Consider the following 20220-nt stretch of genomic DNA (forward strand, 5'->3'; position numbering starts at 1 on the left):
AACAATAAAAGCAAAGACATCGGGAAACATCAGAAGAAATAGGAAGAGAGATTACAGAAACAAATTGGCAGAGGAAAAAAACCACACATAATCCAGGTGTCAAGTCAAAGCAAATACATTCATTCCCAACTTCACTACTCAGGCAATAATGATGGAAGACACTCAAGAGCACATTCCTCAAAAGTAACTTTACTAACTGCTTGCACAGTACATGGCAGGTCAAGGAAGAAAAAGGCACTTGCAGACTAGCAGCCTGCTTTATTAACACTGATTTGGATGGGATTTGAGCTATCAATGGAAATCTTCTCATAGGTCTCACCGTGTAGAAATAGCTGCTAATAACAAATTACAACCCTTCATCAGAAAATGGGAAACTTGTCCAGTTTTAAGGTTCCACTAGATCAATGTCATATGTAATACTTCAGTCCGGCCAAAGGTAGACCTGTTGTTCCCTTGATTCAATTCCCTGCAGACGTGTCCCAAGGCCACACAATGGAGAGGACACCTTTGTTAGAAACACCAGTGAATTATCTGTCCAACATGCTGAGAGGAATCAGAAAATACAATATCAAATAGGTCAAATTGAGTTCTTCATTTTCACAGCCACTCTTGTTCTGTATGGTGATTGGGCTTCTCCTCCTCTTGTTTTCTGCACCAGGCTGCACAGGACGAGCATTTAGCTACATCCAGACTTAATCGAAACCACGCAACCTGTTCATATGCATTTACTGCAGCAACTCTTAAGTCAGCTACTACGGATGAAGGCAAGTTAACTATCTAACAGACTCAGCACTGTTCTACAGGCACTCTAGACTGAGCTACAAGAGGCTTTAAGGTTAACAGAGGCACAGTGTATTAATGCTAAGTCGTACCAGCCAACAGAGGTTGCAAGTCTTATCAACAAACTAGAACTTTATCCTTTTAAGCTATGTAATGTAATGTTAATCTGTAACATGAAAAATCATCATTTTAGAATACTCACACTTTCCCAGGAAATTTCTTTTTACTCCTGTCATTTGTGGAGAAAGTTATATCATGACTTGATTTGAGTCAGTGCCTGGAAGCTGCATTAAGGAATTAAATTAAAAAAACAAAAAACAAAAAACACTATTTATAAATCTCACACAATACTGTCAATTACACTATCTAGTGGATTTAGCGACAACTTGCCACTTAGGCAACACGTATGGCAATTAAAGGTTTTCTTAACATCGCCAACATTCTCCTCCTCTTTTTCTTTCAGGACCTCAGAATTGTTTTTGCTGCTGTCAGTAACTTGGTATTTACCAGTTAATTTCAGCAGTCACTGTGGTGCCAATCTAGATAGTCTAGTTAAATTCCACAGAAGTTTTTTAACCTTCTCAGGAATTAACGGCTATAAATAACATTGATCTGAGGAAGGAGGACTGAGCCACCCTGCCGTTTGTCTTTTGCCAAGATGTAAAATTATTAGATGACTTTTTTTGGTAGATTCTTATACCTTTTTTTTTAAGCTAGTTTGGTGCAAAGCAAGACGTAGTCACTTCCCTTACCAACCTAGGTGAGAATTATTATCAAAGACATTCAGAAAGTTTAAGCAAATTTTGCCAGACTATTTCTCTTCTTCCCCTCTTCGCAGTGCATTTGGAGAATGGCACGTGATTAAGGAAACACAACTTTTTGCTTGCCAAAACCATGTTATGATGATTTTCCATGTGTTTTATTATTAATTCTGTGATCAGTTAAACACGTTCCAGTGAAAATGCTCACTAATTTGCAAGTCTCTGCTTCTGCCTTAAAGCATTTTTAAAAAAACACAGTATTTACTACCATCATTGATGGATGCTGTAAATTCCATCACTTCATGACTCACTACTCTTAGACTCCTGGGATTATACAGATTGGACTTGAGAACATTACTTGGTAACTCCCGTCACTTCTTTCCAGGACATTTTTCAATACCATCTCCTATCTTCAGTGCCACAAAAGAGCATATTTATCCCATTGTCTTCTGTAGTCAAAAATCAATTTAAAAAATAGTCATTTTTAGGGTCCAAGAAGTGTTTTGCTTAGTTATTTACGGTGTACTCTTATGTAAGCTTACTATTTTTTCCCCATAAACCAATGCAACATGTTGTTTTCTTCTTTGCCTTTGTCTATTCTTTTCTAATCCATATCAGCCTTCCTCTGAAACACTGACTGCTATAATTAAAGATTCTGCTCCCCATTCTCACAGTTTCAAACTTAGAAAACACTCCCTATGCTCAAAAGCCCTCAGATAACACATTAAGCTAGCTTGGTAGTGACACCAAGCCAGAGCACGGCAAGAGGCCTCAATAAACGCCAGGACCTTCTCTAGCTGCTATTTGCATCATCGACGCTTCCCCAGATCCCAAAGTAAAACAACAGAGTGTTTCCAAATATTCCCCAAGTTTCTACAACTTCTTTTCACTTTCAAGCACATTCCAAAGATAGGTTACTGCAGGTAACTGGAGCAATATATTTCTCCTTGGCAAAAAGGCCAGTTACGAAGCAGGCTGCTCCCAGTATGGATCAGAACAAAGACATGCAAATGTTTAAACACTGGTTTCTAAGTCTCAGGTTACTGTACAAGTTAATCGTGCACATAAAAACACTCAACAGCCTCCTGACAGCATTTAATACAAAGACATATACCCATGAAGCTTCTGAAATATTGGGCTACATGGCATATAATAGGAACTTGCTGCACCATCAATATGGATGGATAATCTATATTAACTGTACATTGCCACAACAATACGCCTGCTGATAACAAGCAAATAATTAATACAGATGTGTCAATTATTAGCTCCTAGACCACTGGGAAAGCAAACCAGCACCATATCTGAACAGATCATATTGTTCATTTTCAGCACTCCAATCTAGATTTCAGGTCTTTGAAAAACAATGAGGGAACTATTCCAGTTAGCTAGTCACTGACAAGATCCCTCAGGCAAACATTTCCAACGTGTGTGCAGGACCAAGCAGAGAGACCAAAGCAAGAGACCAAAAGTCTCTCTCCAACTTTCGCACGGGAGCATCCCCAGCCACTACACGTAGAATGCTAGGCCATCTAGCCCTTGTAAAGAAATACAGTCAAGCGTTCTACTTGCTATATGTCTGTTCATGTTGATCAAAAAAGAGAGAAGGAATAGTTTTTTGAAGATACTTATACACAAAAGAATTCAGGGCATGCAAACACTGACCTACAGAAAAGACTACTTTGGAACGTCCCCGATTCCACATCACACTAGAAAGCATATCAAAATTCAGATATGACTGGTGGAAAAAAGTGATGTGAAAGGCAAGGTGGCATGACAAAAGAGTGTACATATTTGCATGGGGGGAAAGTGCAAATGAAACATGGTGTGCCAGGAAGACGCTGCACACAAAGCTATCCAGTCACAAGCATGAAGAAGTCAGGCCAAGCGTCAGATTACACCAACTTAACTCCCAGCCTTTTCCAAAAAAAAGAAGAAAAAAAAAAAAGCATCTTTTCAAACCAAAACTCTCATATCTCTGTTGTCTCATCTGGATCCTTCTCCCACTGACATTGTAAGCAAATCCATCTACAGTTGTCATCTTGTTCAGGCTTTCTGAAGGGCTGCCAATCTTGTCACTAAACATGCTAGGCGTTAAGAAGCTTCTGACAGTTTCTGGAATTCCAGGCCTGGGAGCACTATATCTAAGCAACAGCCAAAAGCTATTCAACTCATTTCCTGCAATCAGAAGTGTTCCCCAAGGAAGTACTCAGATATAACTTGTAGCATCCTGATAATTCCTTTATAGCCCTCAGATATTGACCAAGCATTAGAATTGTGACCTACAGAAATACAGAAATCATGAAGTCTGTCTATCAAATATCAGCTCAAAGCTTATCATTTCATCTGTGAAGCTAAGTATTATCATTCAGGAATGAGACCTTCAGCTAATGACACACAATCTGGGTCATTGCAACTACTTCCAGGTCAGTCCTCTTTGTTTGTATTAATTGTTTTCAGAGAAGTTTTAGACCATTACTTCAAAGTCAGCCTAAAACAAAGAACTTGTCGGCTGTTATGGAACAGTACCACATACTTAAAAATCCAAAGAACATTCAGCTAAGCTTTTTACACGCATATTATCCTGATATAACGTAGGCATTCCTGGCACATAGCTTTCCAGTTACCAAATGGAACCATAATTTAAAAACTGTATAATTCAGCCAGCATAAAATACAATAACTCAAATGTATGAGGGACAGAGGAGAAATAATTACTAAAGATGGTTTACAGTTTAAGGTGGAGACTAGTTTTCCTGCATCTTGCTAGAAGTATAGTATTAATGCTACAGACAACTTAAAATCTTTATTTTGAAAAAAAAAAAGTAGCAGGGAACATGGCTTTTCTATAGCACGTATTTTGTCAAGTGATTCAAATACAAATTAAAAGCATTCGGAAATGAAAGATTTACTTGCTAAATCCCAAAGATTTAATTCCCCTCAATTACCTCACTGAGCAGGGCAACACCACGCGCATGCGCTTTTCTTTAAAATACAAGCCTAGCCTGGATTCAGAGAGAGCAACAGCAGTAGTGAGAAAGCAATTTGAGACAACATGGCTAGAGAAAATTCACCAGGGACACAGGAGCGTGAGGAGGAAAAATCCAGCTGTAACAACCCCCTGGTGCCCTGCCCTCGGCTTGGGAGGGAAGCTGATGACCCTTACCGCTCCCCAGGATGAGACAATAGGTGTGCTAGCACCCAAACAGCAGCACATTCCCTGCAAGAACATTATTTAGAGAGTTTCTGAACAGCGCAATTTAAAAAGCAGGAGAAAATTCAGCTGTGGTGGCACTAGAGAAGAATAGTCCTCGCACTTTTCTGTGCGCAGAAATTTAAGATTAACAGGGCTCCTGGACCACCTGCTATAAACTCTTGTCAACTACAACATGAAGCTTTTACCCATACACCCTAGCTGCTCTTTTCCTGTTTGTTTTTATTCCAAATAGTTGTAATGCAAGCCTTTTTGACAGTTCATCATAGTATTCTTATTTTTTCCACTAGACATCTTAAAGGTAAGAAACCACATGCCTGGGCCAAAAACCTGATTCTTGCCTTTAAAGGGGTACGCACATTGCTAAACCTTGGATATACAGACAACATCTCCATTTGCCTTTTAAAAATTAACAGTATTTTCTAGCACATCAAATTCTGTGATAATCCAGTAGCTCCACAGTTGGAGTGCAGAGAACTACGCTACGTGAAAATAGGGTGTCTGTGTGGGGCATGGAGTGTCTCAAGTTTCTACAGACACTAAGACATTGAGTCTCCATCTAGATGTTACTATATGGTTTGGTATACATATCTTTCAAATATGAGCCAGCCCAAGCTGACAGTTCATCCTGTTCCCATCAATTTTGCTCTCCTTTACAAGAGTGTAACCAGAGAATAATTTGGCCTTGTTAGTCTGCCACTCACACGCTTACAGTTTGAAGAAACGCACCAGAATATCCCAGAGCAGAATTTGATCCTAGGAAGATGAGCTAGACAAACATGCTACAAATGATGCCGAAAGCTTGCATAGCTACATTAAAAGACACTCTGTATGTCTGGTAGACACATGAAAATACAATGTAATCCCTCTTCCAGTAGGCAGTATTAACTAACGGACTGAGTTCTCGGGTCAGGAAGCATTGCCCAGCCTTAAAGTTACATCTAATTCAGTACGAACTTAGTGTCACTACAAGAATGCGTAGCGAGTGGGTCCCAGCTCCTCCCCCCGCCCCCAAGAAGAACGCAATCATACGCTAAAGCTTTACACATCAAAAAGTCCTAACGTGAAATGCTGAGGTCCCTGCAATCCTCAAGCAGAAGATTTGCACTCCAAAGAAATTCAGGGCTTGGGCAGCCAAGACGGCCAGACATTGAAATGTTTAAGCAAGCAGCCTGGGCCAAATCTTTAGCTTTTTTATATTTCTTTGTGAAAGATGCTTCCTTACCACAACAAAGTTCCTGACAGTATCTTTTTCAAATGTGCTGTTGAACTCTTTGGAGGCGGCTGGGCAGAAAACTCTGCCTAGTCCTCAGCATTGGCCTGTGGTTCTCGTTTTACTTTGCTGCCGTGGAACGTTTCAGCTCAGCACTACTGCTTTACAAGACATTGCAATCCTTGATATACTTCAGAGGAGGAAAGCTGCTTGGTTTTCAGTTTTGTTAATACAGAGCGGCTGAACTTCAGCTCTTTGAAGATGCGAGTGCACATGGCATATTAGCAGGAAAAAGCTGGAGGAAGAGGCAGACAACTGAGCATCCCTGCCTTAGACAAAATTAAGTCAAAAGGAAATACGTGGTAAATTCTTTCTTAAACCATGTCTCTTTTTCCTAGGTAGTTAGCTCATCGTAACTAGAGTTTGGGGTGTTTTGTTTTGTTTTTAAACCTATCTCGTCCAAGAGAAATTTGCACCAGCAGATTATGAACTGCAAGAATCCACAGGCAAATCCATTTCCTGGACTCCTGTTTCTTTTGCTTGACGATTATTAGCAAAATAACAAACAATCCCTCTGAAAATGAATACCTTTCAGCACCTACTTAAACACATTTCATTTATTTGTTGCAAATATTTTTCCTGAACTAGTCACAATTTATAAATGAATTTAAAAAAAAAAAAAAGACCAATTTATTCTCAAGTAAAGAACATAGATTCTCCCAACACATTTCCAGGTGAAAAAACATTTCTGTTTGGGTAACAAATTCACTGCATAGAGAAGAAAGCTACCCAAACACACCTGGATCTTTTGAGAAAACATTTAATATTGTATTAAGGACAGTAAGGACGTAACACTTGGAATCATCAAAAACTGCTCAGGTTTGTGCGCAACTTGGGGAACAGCTTTTTTGCACTGTGAATTGAACAGTCTCCGGATACAAATAAAAACGAGTCAAAATTTATGTTAATTATCTGTTCCACAACAGGCTTCTTTCAGAAGCCTGTATCATAGCCTTTATGGTCCAGGTTGGAAATCCTTATTTATTCTTTCCTTTCCATGTTTTGATTTGCTGAAAAATATATACATACACCTACCTATTTCTGGGAAATGTCAGTAAGTCATCATGTGACCTATTAACTGGTTCTCCACTGCATTGCTTAAAACTAATAATAACTTTAAAAAAATTACAAAATAAAGAGCTTACTGCATTATCCTAAAATTCTGCCCAGTGATGGACAGCAATATGGAGAATTCTTGTCCTCTCAATCCTCCCAATTAGGGAAGGGAGAATTTAAAACAGATTGTGTTGTCCTTGCCTGCACACACAAGCTCAGTTCTGCTGCTGCAGTCATCAGGGCTCCTCTCCTCTCTTCAGTCTGGCCACTTGACCTCTGAAGAATAGAAAGCGCTGGCAACCCAAAACTTTTGGTACTGCTGTACCCAATATTATTACGCAAGCCTTAATGTTATATCTTCAGACAAACATACCCGAGCAGATGTTTTTGCTTGCCTGTCAGATTTAAGAAATTGCATTTAGGTCTACATTTCCTAAGACACTTAACTTGATGCTTTCCAAATTCAGGGTACCCAACCAGAAGTCACAGAATCACAGAATGGCTGAGGTTGGAAGGGACCTCTGGAGATCATCTAGTCCAACCCCCCTGCTCAAGCAGGGGCACCTAGAGCACGTTGCACAGGATTGCATCCAGGCGCGTTTTGAATATCTCCAGAGAAGGAGACTCCACAACCTCTCTGGGCAACCTGTTCCAGTGTCTATTAAGGGAAACAAAAATTCACTGTTTCTCACTTGTGTTGACCTAAATGTCTCCTAGACCCACCTTCAAGAAACTGAGTAATTTCTTTATTTATTCAAGTGGTATATACTGAAGACACTATTTGGCACACCAGCCTTCTAAGTTGTTAGACACAGAAGGGGAAGCAGAAAGAAACTAGTCACTGAACTGATCTTTACAGTCTCAGATGACTTTTTTTTTTGTGCATGTAGCCATCACAAGTTTGGTGAAAGCCCAGAAAGCATGACTTGAGGTAATTAAAGTGTCTACATGTGTCTGTGGAATCCCCGATAAGCTTTCTGATGCCTGACCTGTCCCACTCAACTCAGGGTTAGTTAAACAAAAACAACGACAGCCAATGTAAGTGTTGGCATTTATTTCTTTGCTTATCAGGACAGATAAGAAAGGAAAAAAGTGTCATTAGGGTAAGTGACCATTTATAGACTTATAGTTGCTATTTGCACAAAAGTGAAGTCTAATGGTAGGTGAAAGAGATTTTATTTTCCTGAAGAGGATCTGGGCTTATAAGCACTTGAAAAAACACTATCAAAAGACAAATGTAACTGTCAATATAAAATGGGGAATGCAGAACATATTTAAACATCAGAAGGGAAGAAGTCCAGGGTTGTCAGCACCTTTCACTGATGCTACCAACTAGCACAGTTCTAAAACTTAACCAATTTATCTTTTAGTATTTTCTGCAAAATCTTGCTTTGTGGGTAGGAAGCAAGGGGAAGCAAAAAGCCCATTCCTTTCTCCAGTCGAATCTCAAGAGTTTCAAATCATGACAGAAGCAGAAAGAACTACCAGATCTCTATATAATCAGCAAATGACCCTACAAGAGTCAATCATCTGAGAAAACTGGGAGTTGCATTTGTGCCCCTCTTTTATTAGTCTGAGAATGTACCACTTCATAGTGAATTATTTAAAAAAAGATGCTGCTCTAACAACAGTAGGAAAAGTGATAAAAAATTAAAGAGGGGAAAAACTTAGTCATGGTATTAGGTTTAGGGTCAAAAATGGGTTATCCTCCCCTTCCCAGTACGGTACTGGTTTAAAAGACTGAGGAAGGGTGCGGAGAAGGAAGAGAAAAACATGGAGACAGCAGAAAGACAAGTCCAAAAAGCTATTTTGCAGGTCCACAAGGGCCACCATGAAATGTTAGGGCTGTTCCAGTTTTATCCAGTCTTGAATTACTGAGACATGTGCAAGCTTCAAAAAATTCAGTTCAGAGAAGCCTTCCAACACCAATATCAATCTAAATGTTATCTATATATTATGGGCTAATAAAAAGGATGAAGAAAAGCAAAGCACCAGAATATTCCTGCTGTGGATTCTCTCATACCTTCTCCAATTCTTACTCATTCTGGTTGAACCAAAATGCAGAGTGTCAGTCACATGACTAAAGCTGTTCAGTCTCTAGTCCCAGCAAGCACTTAAAGCGCAGAGGCACGTTGATACAAAATATAATTAACCCGACTTTTCCCTAACATCAGAAAAAAAATTCTATCAGAGCTTAGTAAAAGTTATGGGGGAGATTTGGCAGAGGACAAGAACAGGAGTGGCTCTGCTCCACTTGCAGGGACTATGTTCTTCAAAGCCTCTAAGGAAGTTAGATGGTTAATTCAGTGGAAACAAGGCAACCACCTGCTTCAATGCCTCTCAGCCTAGGCAATGAGTAGGCTCTTTTCATATTTTTAGGCCACCTAAAAAAGCCACAAGTGTTTTCAACAGATATCCCTTGAGCCAATCTGTGCTGTAAAGCACCAGCCACCCAGCAACATGGACGCAGAGCATCACACATTCAACACAATCTTTCACTGGAGCAGTTTGAGGTATTTGCTAGTACAAACTGTACATTTCCCTCTTCTCTCCCCAGTGAGGGTATTGTCCATGCCCAAACCCAAGTTAACTTACAAGCCAAAATGGAAAAAGCAGGGACTAAAATCAAGTCTCTTTCCTCTAAGACCCTTAAGTGTACTAAGAGGAGGTCACTGCCCACACACCTTTAAGAATAAGCAGATTCATCCCTTTTTTCCCTTCTTCCCACTAAAGGAGTACCCATGCAATGCTCAGCCAGAACTTGATTCATACAGAGGAAGCACTCTGAAAGGGATTTCAGCAGTAGTTATCATTTAACTCTTGAAGGTCTTCTCCACAGTCACAGCAGAGTCCATAGGGCTTGCACTGGGTACAGAGTCACTCTAGGACAAGAGCCAGAGAAAAGGTTTGAGGAAAGAATCAAGCTCTGAATTCAATGCTGGATACCAAATGAAGGTCTGCTCTAGGCAGGTTCATTTTTATTCTATTTTTTTTTCCTTCTTCTTCTTCCTTTCTTTCTGTGTACAAGAAAAGGCTTTAGACCATATGCACACACATATGAACACCCCACGACCAATGATTTTGTTCTGAAGATGTTCATTTAACATTATACACTTATAATTGCTTCGGTATTTGGCATTTCCCATATCTCCAGTCACTGAAATACATGGAAAGAATTAAACTACTATTAAGTGCAGGGTCCTGAAGTTTAATTCTTTCCATTATATTTCAGTGGGATCGTTTACAATACTGAAACCCAAAGTAATACCAAAAACAAAAAAAGTAACATTCTCTCTCCCATTTTTCATGTTTTATTTTTGTGGCCTGCTTATGAACACTTTAAAGAGAGAGGGGACAGCCAACGACCTGCTTTTGACCCATGCACAAAAACACTTGTTTTCCATACGGTTTATAAAAGGAACAGATTTTAATTAGATGTATTTGTTTTTATAAGAGGAACATTTGCATATATAAAAACACATCCAGGAGAAGTATTTCTGAGCCCACATCACCTGGGTGAAGGAATAGAGAAAGACAGCACAAAGACATCAGGTGCCTAAGAGAGACAACAGTTAGTTAACTGTGCTTAGTATAACATTCATGAAAGATTTGAAAGTGAGCTGCTCTGCATCTGTCTCAAGCCTAGATTCTGTATAGATCAAATGAATCCTTCCCTCTACACAGGACAGGGGCACAAGATAAAAAAAGGAGACAGTAACACCTGTCATCCAATAGCTTAACATATTCCCCCAGGATGGCTGGGACCACAGTTTCATTCTCTCCTCTGGCTGATGAAACTTAAATCTGGGCTTTCTACCACTATAAGCAAAGCCCAGCTTAGCCATTTGCTGTTCAACCCCCATCTTCTGAAGCCATCCTGTGGTGCAGTTGCATGGGAGGAACACTTTCAGATTCCAGTCTCTGCTCCAAAGGCCAGCACTGGATTCTTTCTTAAGCCACAGAAAAGCAGCCTTGGGACAAACACTGGAATCCAGGATACCCCCTGCTTCCAGGCAGGCATCCTGACTGATGGGCTAATGAGTCATCCTCATACTCCTGGACCAAAAATGATCACTTTACCCATAAAATGGACCCATTTCAGCAGAGGACAAAGATCTCCTGCTCCATTCTGGAGCAGCTTGTAGCGGGCCATTATTCTTGCATTTTCCAGGGCAGCACTGTAAATATCCCTACACAGGGGTAGCTAAGTGGCACCTCTAACACCCTGCCTTAGTGTTACAGCCCTGACACTCCAAACGGAAGCACCAGCCCTTACTCCGGAGGAAAGCTTTAACAAGGACGGCTCCAGGGTTTTCTCCCTTGTCAGAGTTTGCTCGTACAGCTTAAACAGTCACGTGAGGAGTGCTCAAGGGCTCTCAATCTTAAGGGGAGGGAGGCCCCTCCTGGTTATATCAGGTAAGGCACCTAAACCGCAAAGCAAAGAGAGAAAAAAATTCATCCTTCTCCTACATATTCTCCTAATTTCAGCTACTGCTCTTTGATTGCTGGCTTTAGTAGCTCCTGCACAGAACACAGGGAGCAGAAACAACTCTGAGCTACAGAGTCCATGCCACTGATCAGAGTCAGTGCCAAGGACACCCTTCCAATGTGGACATCAGTAGAGCAGGAGTTGAAAAGGAAGTGATTTGCAGCTGTACTGTGTGTTGCTTAGTACTAAATCTTGTAGGAAGTGAATACTCATGTGCCATTCAGAAGTCACTTCACATCGACATGACAGTACTGTATTTCCAGGTAGGCAGAGGCATTAATTCCATGATAAAACACAGCTACAGATGTCAGCAAGTTCATTAAGCCCAGATTTGGCCTTTGAAACACAAAAGCAATTACTAACTGCTGCTCCCTCAAATTATTCAATCAGATGAGGAGCTTAAAGCATCATAAGGCAAAATCTTCTTTGCAACTAAGAAAAATGACTTGAGTTGTATCGTCCTTCTTTCACTAACAGACATGCTGATGTCAGCTGAGTTTTACTTATTTTACACATTCTCAGCTGAAAACACAGCATTGTTAAAACACTGCTTTAACAACAAGTATGAAGCTAGAGGAAGCTTTTGAAGAACATGAGATTTTCCAGCTCTGTCATTTGAAGGACAGAAAGAAACAAGGAACTTGCATGCATTTAGAGATGATCTAATACACCAAAATTACTCTATTTCTCATTTGGCTATGTCAACTATAAAACCCCACGGCTCAAGCTCCTTCACTTCAGATCTCACAAAACACACACATATATCCTCGTTGCAAAGAACAAATGCCATTTCGTGCTTCTATCTGCCTCTCCAAGTCTGTGGTTCACTGTTTTTTATTATCTCGTTTCTTTGTTCTTATTAAAAAAAAAAAAGAAAGCGCACCCAAACCCAGCTTCCTAACGGTGTCCTTTTTTGTGGAAAAGTGCAAAGGATATTAAATACAACTAATCTTACAGCTAATTTTTTTTCCTTTTCCATCAATTTTCACTTGACATGAGATGAGATGCTAAGAACAGAAAAGTTTGAAACTGCTTCACAGTCTAAAAGAAGAAATAAATGCAATGCCTCCAGTCTACCCACATCCATTTTCTGCCATGTTTACTCAACTTATCATCTGTAAAGAAAATCTTACTATTGTGCCTACTTTAGTTGATAAGACTATTTAATTTAAGTACAAATAAACCAAAAAAAACCCACCACGCATCCTAAGAATGACCTTCTTCTTTTACTACTGCTCTGATCAATACAATTCTCTCTTGCTAGTTTCTTGCTACTGCACTTGAACTATACTTGGAGGTATTTTGCCACAGCTAAAAGGACACCTTTCAGTTACTAACCTTTGTATAGGTGGATATTGCATTTTCAATAAAAAACAGGTTTGTATGATTGTTATGTGATACAGCTGCAGGAGTAAAATGCGTGACAGTAAAAAGCTGTGAACTAAGACAGCCTATACAAGATAAATGTTTCTGACCACTGACAGAGTAACCCCTAACAAGATCAGAACTATGGAAGCCAACAGCAAACAGGCAGCTTTGTACAGTACCCAGTGACACAGCCGTGGAGCCGAAACGCAGCAGAGGCGATCTATGTCATGGCTACTAGTTTATTTTAGCTCATTTCAACAACTGGAGCTTGAAGCCGTTTGTTGTGCAATACCAACCGTGTACAGTATTCCTAATGACTCAGTTTAAATCAGTAACACAAGAAGTATTCTGGTTGTAGGAACCCCATTGTTATGAATATCAGCACTTAGATATGTTTCCAAAACCATCAAAAACAAGTTTGTTTCACAAACAGAAAATAAAGAGTCATTTACCAGCTAACTCTAGTTTCCATGTGTATTGATCCAAGCAGACCTTTACCACAGGAGCATCCAGAGCCTATCCTCTAGCCTTTGAGTTAAGAGACTTGCACTGTTTTACTTTGATGGAGGGGATGATTATGGATTGGGAACTAGCCCTTTCAATCCCTTTGAATTGGAGAGCAGCGTCACGGCAGGAGGTGGGACACAGAGAGGAGTACCAACGCAGAAATCCAGAAGACGCCATTGCCAAAGGAGCTTGCTGTCATATACAAAAATCGCCTGGGTAGTAAGAATTGACAGTGACAGTTTCCGAGACCAACGCAACCAAGTCCAATTCAAGGAAGTCTTTTTTTGTGCTCAGAGAAAACTAGAGATAGACTTCTGCAAGCAGAAAATTCAGAAGCCCATGACAGCAGTAATTCCTGACACAGATGTTTCAATAATCTGATCAACCACATTTGCTTACAATAGGCCCATTAACCTTGTGAATCAGTCCTGACATCTCCACCTACAAACTAAGGGGAAACTGATCAAATAGTAACATAACAAAAGATGTCAGTAGCACAAGATACCCAATAAAGAGATATACGAGAGGCAACTGCACCAAGAGCAAGGTTTTAGCTGATTTTACTCATCTTTACAAATGGAATTTCTGTAAGAGTAATTAACCATCAGTGGTTTAGACACCTTTCATAGTGTTTGTGGGCTAAGAACATACATGCCATGTAGTTAAGTTAATGTCATACACTATGAAAGGTGGTTGATATAAGCTGCTAAATTATTAAATGATAATTTTATTATAGCAAGAAAAGGGAAAAGTACCAGAGGAAAAAATGATAGCTCCACTATTCACCCCATCAAGTTGACAAAATATAAAATCTCAGTATTATAATCTTATTTATTTCTTATAGCAAGATACCAAAAAAGGTTGTTATTTAGGGGATTTGTTGATTTATTCTTAAGAGGTAAACAAAAAGAAAAACCAAGAAAAGTAAACAGCTAGATGTGTAAAGATTTGCAGGTTGGTTAAACAGAGTGGAGAAGGAGGGGAAAAAAAGAAAGGAAGGGAGAACCAGCCCAAGATACTATGAAGTACTCTTCATCACAAATGCACTGAACTCTCCATGGAATTAGAGTTTTCCTGGAAAGCACATGCTGTAGCTGTGCATGCTGTAACAGCTATGAGATGGCAAAAGGGGTGGGGGAGGGGAGGCTAACATACACTGCTTGAACTTCCTTTCTCAGAGACTTGTGGAGATGAAATCGGCTCTCCCCTCAAAGGGTTTTGGAAATGGACGTAAAATTATCCACATAAAAGAGCAGACAGCTTCTAACAATGTCCAAAGAGCCCCCCATTCAGTCTGACTCTTCTAAGACTCTTCCTAAGTCATAGTTCTCATAAACCTTAGAGCGATCAGCCTCAGGTAGCTTCTGTTAAGAGGGTACTCCCACAGTAATCTGTCTCCCTGACTTCAAGGAAACACTAGCAAGGAACCAAGCCCTGTATACAGGAAAGGATCCCTCGACTACATGACTCTATAAACTCTATCCTTCAAGCCGAACAACAGCTGAGCAATAAAGGCTTTTTCCTCTTCTCAAAGGCCATCTCTTTTCCATCACAATGTTCCCTGTCTTATAAACATCAATCCCAGAAGTGGAGAGTGTTGGAAAGCACCAATTTCCTGGCTCCAACTCTGAAGGGACAATCCACCTAATAAACTGTGTTATTTTGTTGTTAAGTAACAATATTTAGGTGTTTCAAATACAAGTACCACTTAAGAAACGTGTAGATCGCAACATGAATGAAATAAAATGTATGAAACAACTTGAGGGCAAAGAGATAACAGGGAAAGCGTTCACCACAGTCACCACATCTTTCTTGCATGTCCTTGACTTGCATTTGAACCAAGGATAAGAGTGACAAGAAGGAAAAGAAATTCAGCAAACCCTCCCCCCCCCTCCTCCCTCCGCTCCAGAACCTCTAGAAGCCTTTACAGTCAGGACTCAACTTTTGGACATGGGTAGATGGGGCATACTTGGCTAGAAGAAAGGCATTTAGTCACAGCAGCGTAGTGGTCATACTAATGATGACGCCCTTCCTAGCAAGCCCCAGCACAGGTATCTAACGAGGAACGCCTGCAGCACATGGAGGATCCCGCGCTGCCGCCCCCGGCGGGCACTCACCTCTGGGAGGCGGGTCCGGGGAGCCCCGCGGCCTCCTCCGCCCGGGCCTCGAAGTCCTCCCGCCGCGGCACGTCCCCGGAGCCGCGGAAGCCCAGCTCCACCAGCTGCCGCGCCACCGCCTCGCTCTGCGGGAAGGAAAGGCCAGGCAAGGGGGCCCCGTCAGTGCCGGGTCCCCCCGCCCGCGACGCCCCCGAGCCCGGGGCGGCGGCAGCCCCCCGCCGCCCGCGCCGGAGCCGAGCGCGGCCGCAACCGCGAGCAAATGCCGCCACCCAGCGGCCGGCGCGGCGAGGCCCGGCCCAGCGCGGCGCTGGCCGCCTTTGCGCCGGGCGGCTGCACCCGCGGGGCCGCGACCGCCCGCCCCCGGGGCGCCGAGGTGCCTCGCGCGCGCGCGCGCTCCCCCGCGCCCCCGCTTGGCAGGGCCAGGCGGCCGCGGCCCTCCGGCTTGGCAACCCGCTCCAGCAACGCGCCTCCGCTCCTACCGGCGCGCCAGGAACGCCGCGCCGGGACCCCAGGCTGCCGGGCAAGGAGCACCGCTCCCCCGGCCCCTGAGGGGCACCACTCTGCAGATAAGTTACTGGCTGTATCAGAACTAGCAACTGATACAGCTACTCCAGTTTATGGCCTCCTTCGGCAGGCAACACACAGAACTTGCACACTGGGGCCCTTCTTGGCTAAACAAAAGGTGAAAACCTTCACTAGCAAATGAAGGCAACCTGCAGAAAGCCTCCCCGAGCCCAGCTGGGCTCAGGCAGGCAGGCGCTGTTAATCAAGCAGGGCTCAGGCAGAATATGCAACATGCAAGCCACACATTGCAGCATGACAGCTGAGGTCCGCCCAGTGCTGAAGTCTGAGAAGCACTACATCCTAATGACCACACCTAAACTGAATGGTCAGAAAGTTCTGCATAATTATATTAGAGACCTTCAGGTACTAAGGATGTTTAATACTACCACAGCCCCTGGCATGCCCTTGATACACCAGGCAGCAGTGAAGAAATCCTAGCAGCTGAAGCCCTACGGTTTCCTTCCAGTTTTTCTCTACCTGCATCACATCTCGGCCTTAGGAAAGGACTCGCACTCCTCTACCACTTGTAATCAAACAGGTTTTTCCATCATTAAACAACCAACTCGGGAATCTAACATGGTTTCCAGCTAGACATTTAAAATAACACTTACACATGAGAGCAGCACTGCTGAGGTCAGCGCTGAGGCAGGAGGCAGCAGAGCTAGGGATGAGGTATTTCCTTTTGAAGTAGGGGCACCTGATAAGCCCTACCAGGCAAAGTGCCACAGGAAATACCACATGTGACTTCCACCCCATTCAAGTGCTCCGGCCAGCTTTTCAGAGGGTATCAAAATGCCACCAAACTCTCTCCAGCTTTATAAAGCCAGAAGAGGATTGGTAACTGCAGTTTGAAAGCAAACCTAGAAGCAATGGCACCCATTTTTAACACCATCTTCCTTCTAAGAAAGTCTTTTGTGACTTTCCCCAAAGTGTTTTTAACTAGATACTAGCAAACACTGCACATTCATAGCATTTTTAGAGGTCAAAATCTCAGCAGTCAACACCCTTCCAATATCACCGGGATATGAATTCTTGAACCACACACTTCCTTGGAATGACTCACCCTAAAAATCATCCTTCCTATGCACTAGAAACATGCAAGATTTTCTTCCTGGTTTACCTTAACTTAACTTGATGTTGCTTTTGCATATCAAACCCAGCCCCACTGTCTTTGTCTCCTTTCATAGGGCTGGACAAGCAGGAGTGTTAGTTGCCATACTTTGTTTCTCTAGGTGGATATTAACAGTAAACAGTACACAACAAACTCCTGCTCACATGAAAGGCTTTCTGGTCCAGACCTGTACTTTAAGTTCAGTTATGAACAGACCACTGTTTTGGCTAGCCCTGCCTTGTCTGTCAAGCTGAACTTGAGCCAGAAACACCACTGGCACGCCTCTTTTCCCTCCTTCACAGGGATGGCAATTTTGACAAGCTTCAATACTCTTTTCAGGGTTTATTCATACACAAAAGCTGTACTACCTTCCTCCAGTGGAGACAGTTCACACTGAGAGACACTAGTTTACAGTAATGCAGTTTATTCCCTAAGGATGTGGGTTTTACTAATGAGATCATTTCAGTTAATGGATACTGAAAGCATCTCGAGGTAAAATTTGTCCAACTCCCCTAAAGAGTTAATTATTGAACTATAGACTAAATGTGGGCTGGGGTACTTTATCCTCCCATTGCAATGATTTAGTCATCTCTGATAATGACACACCTGGGAGGTAGGTTGTGGCACCACCACCATCACCCCCGCCCAGTACGGGGCCCGAGACTTTTGGAGGGAGCAGCTGTGCGCTGGGGGACGGTGCCTCCTCACCACAGAGACTGGGGGGGGGGGGGGGGGGGGGAGTTCAGCACGGCTCACCCCGGTTGCCCTCACCGGGGGAGGCTGGGGGACCGGCAGGGTGTTTCCTCCCCAGTCTCCGCGCTGACCTCCAGGTAAAACAGGTCCTGCGCCGTCACCTGCGACTCCAGGTACTCTTCGTAGGTGCCGAAACGCTCCGCCGGGGACTGAGCCGCCGCCATCCTGCCGCCCACCCGCGCGCGTCCTTAGCAACGGCCGCGAGAGGGGAGGGGGGGAGAAGGGAGCACGTGGCCCTCCCAACGGTTCTAGAGGCACGCGCCTCCCGCGCCAACCAATCAGCGCGCGCGGTGCGGCAGGAGGCGGGAAGGGCGGCGGCGCGCGGCACGGGCGCCCGCCCCGCCCGGCCGTTAGCGCCTTTTCCTGAGGTGTTTTAGCGGCGGTTGGTCCCCTCTGGGCCACCGCGAGATGCGTTAGCCCCTGCTCCTCTGAAAAAACTTTTTTTTGCGAGCGTTTTCTTTTTTGTTTGTTTGTTTGCATTTATTGTATAAATGCTGGTCATCAAATAGCGGTGAAAAGTTAAAAAAAATGCAAATACTGAGGCCTGGCAGGAGCCTGCTCCCATGCCTACGTGTGATGTCATGTATGGAGGCAGGGACCAAAAGGCTGGGTGTTAGTTGTGAGGGGGGGAAATATCACTGATGAACAGTTGCAAAGGTTACTGTAAGAAGATATGCCTCCATCTGGCATTTTTAACAAGGTCCAGCGTGGAAACACTGTGTAAAGAATGACAACGGACAAATGAAAAAATGAAGTTAGCCCCTCTTCAGCAGCCCACCATAAACAGAAACAACAAGCTGCAGGAAGATAATGGCTAAAACATCTTTTTCCCGTCTTTCCGAGAGACTTCTATTATTAGTAACAGAATTTGCAATTCTTCATTAGTACAACCACAGTTCATATTTCAGTGCAAGTGTAGATTAATTGTCCCCGGAAGTACCTCAGCGAGTGGCTGAGAGCTCTGTGTCTGAGCCATCTCCCAGGGCACCATAGCATTTATCATCAAAATTGTTGTCTTTCAGTTAGCTCTTCCCTGGAGAAAACCAGAGGTAACGGTGCAGCTGCAGCCTTCCAATAGCCATGGCAAATGCAAAAGCAAAAGCAAATTGGAAAACCAATTAATCCTTTATCCTCCTTTTCTTCCTCCCCATCAATACAAGCACTTGCAGCCTTCACTTTAAACTTCCATAGGACCAGCACACTTTACTTCATAAGCTTAAAAAACAGAAATAAAATTAAAAAAAATTAAAAGATGCAGTTGCCTTATTTTAGGCCACTATTCTAAGTGCAAACATTTTGGCTGTCCTACTTTTCAGAGGTGAAAATGAAATCATTTAGTCTTCAGCACTCCCGGTTCCTCTCGCAGAAACAGATAATGCAGCCCTTTTTGAAGGCAGACAATAGCAACTCCTGTGTGTAGATGAGTGCAGAAACAGCTCCTGAACCCACTTCAGTGGAGCTCTATCAATGGGTATCAGGCAGGGATCTGGTCTGTGAAATGCTGGGACTGAATTGTGAGTAATTGAAGGGGGAGGAGCACTGTATTATGAAAGAAAATATTTATTTAGATTTAGAAGATGATGTAGCCCTGCAGGGGTGCCTGGTAGAGGCAAAAAAAAAAGTGAAGAGACTCAGGCAAAGGAATTGTCACACTAATTTTTGAACCTCAGCAGTCCTGGGGGAGTGAAGAGTTTCACATTAGGCATTTCACCAATAGATCCTTTTAGGAACAGATATAATTGTCAGCCCAGATGATGTCCTTTTCTTTCAAGACGAACATGAAAAGACCTGACAGTCTGGAAGAGTGTGTGAAGCATAACCTGCTATGGCCTCTTCCTGGACCATTTTTTTCCTGCAAGCAGACAACACTGAAAACTTTTCCACACCAAGAACAAGGTGAATTGCAAAAAGCTCCTGTCAAGCTGGAAAAGGCAGGTAACAAGCTTCAGATCCCAAATCCGCCTCATCCTCACCAAGAGCCTTTGCCATCATCAGGGAAGGTGGCTGAGGTGGGAAATGCTTTTTTCAGTTCAGAATTTTAAAAACATGAGGTCTGCAACTGAACCCAAACCCCAAGCCTTCTTCATTTTGCATGAAAACAATGAAAGATTCAAAGTACTACAGAAACAGGAAATGTGGTACATGCACAGCATCTCATTTATACATTCCTCAAGTACAGTGCCAATTTGGAGAACTGACATATCTCTTTGAATTCCCCAGCGCCTCAA

The 20220-nt window shown here is 42.7% G+C and overlaps 1 protein-coding gene across 1 annotated transcript in view; it reads right to left on the bottom strand.

The window, feature by feature from the left end:
• Positions 1–15785, bottom strand: part of CFAP299 (cilia and flagella associated protein 299) — a gene marked incomplete at its 5' end in the record, with an annotated part of 241716 nt that extends 225931 nt beyond the window's left edge. Inside the window, one exon of the mRNA XM_067297453.1 lies at positions 15565–15785. Within this exon, the coding sequence (XP_067153554.1) occupies positions 15565–15785 (221 nt within the window). The remainder of the gene's footprint in view (positions 1–15564) is intronic.
• Between the last annotated feature and the right edge of the window lie 4435 nt (positions 15786–20220).

The sequence above is a fragment of the Apteryx mantelli genome, chromosome 5, assembly GCF_036417845.1.
Source record: "Apteryx mantelli isolate bAptMan1 chromosome 5, bAptMan1.hap1, whole genome shotgun sequence".
Taxonomy (NCBI): Eukaryota; Metazoa; Chordata; class Aves; order Apterygiformes; family Apterygidae; genus Apteryx; species Apteryx mantelli.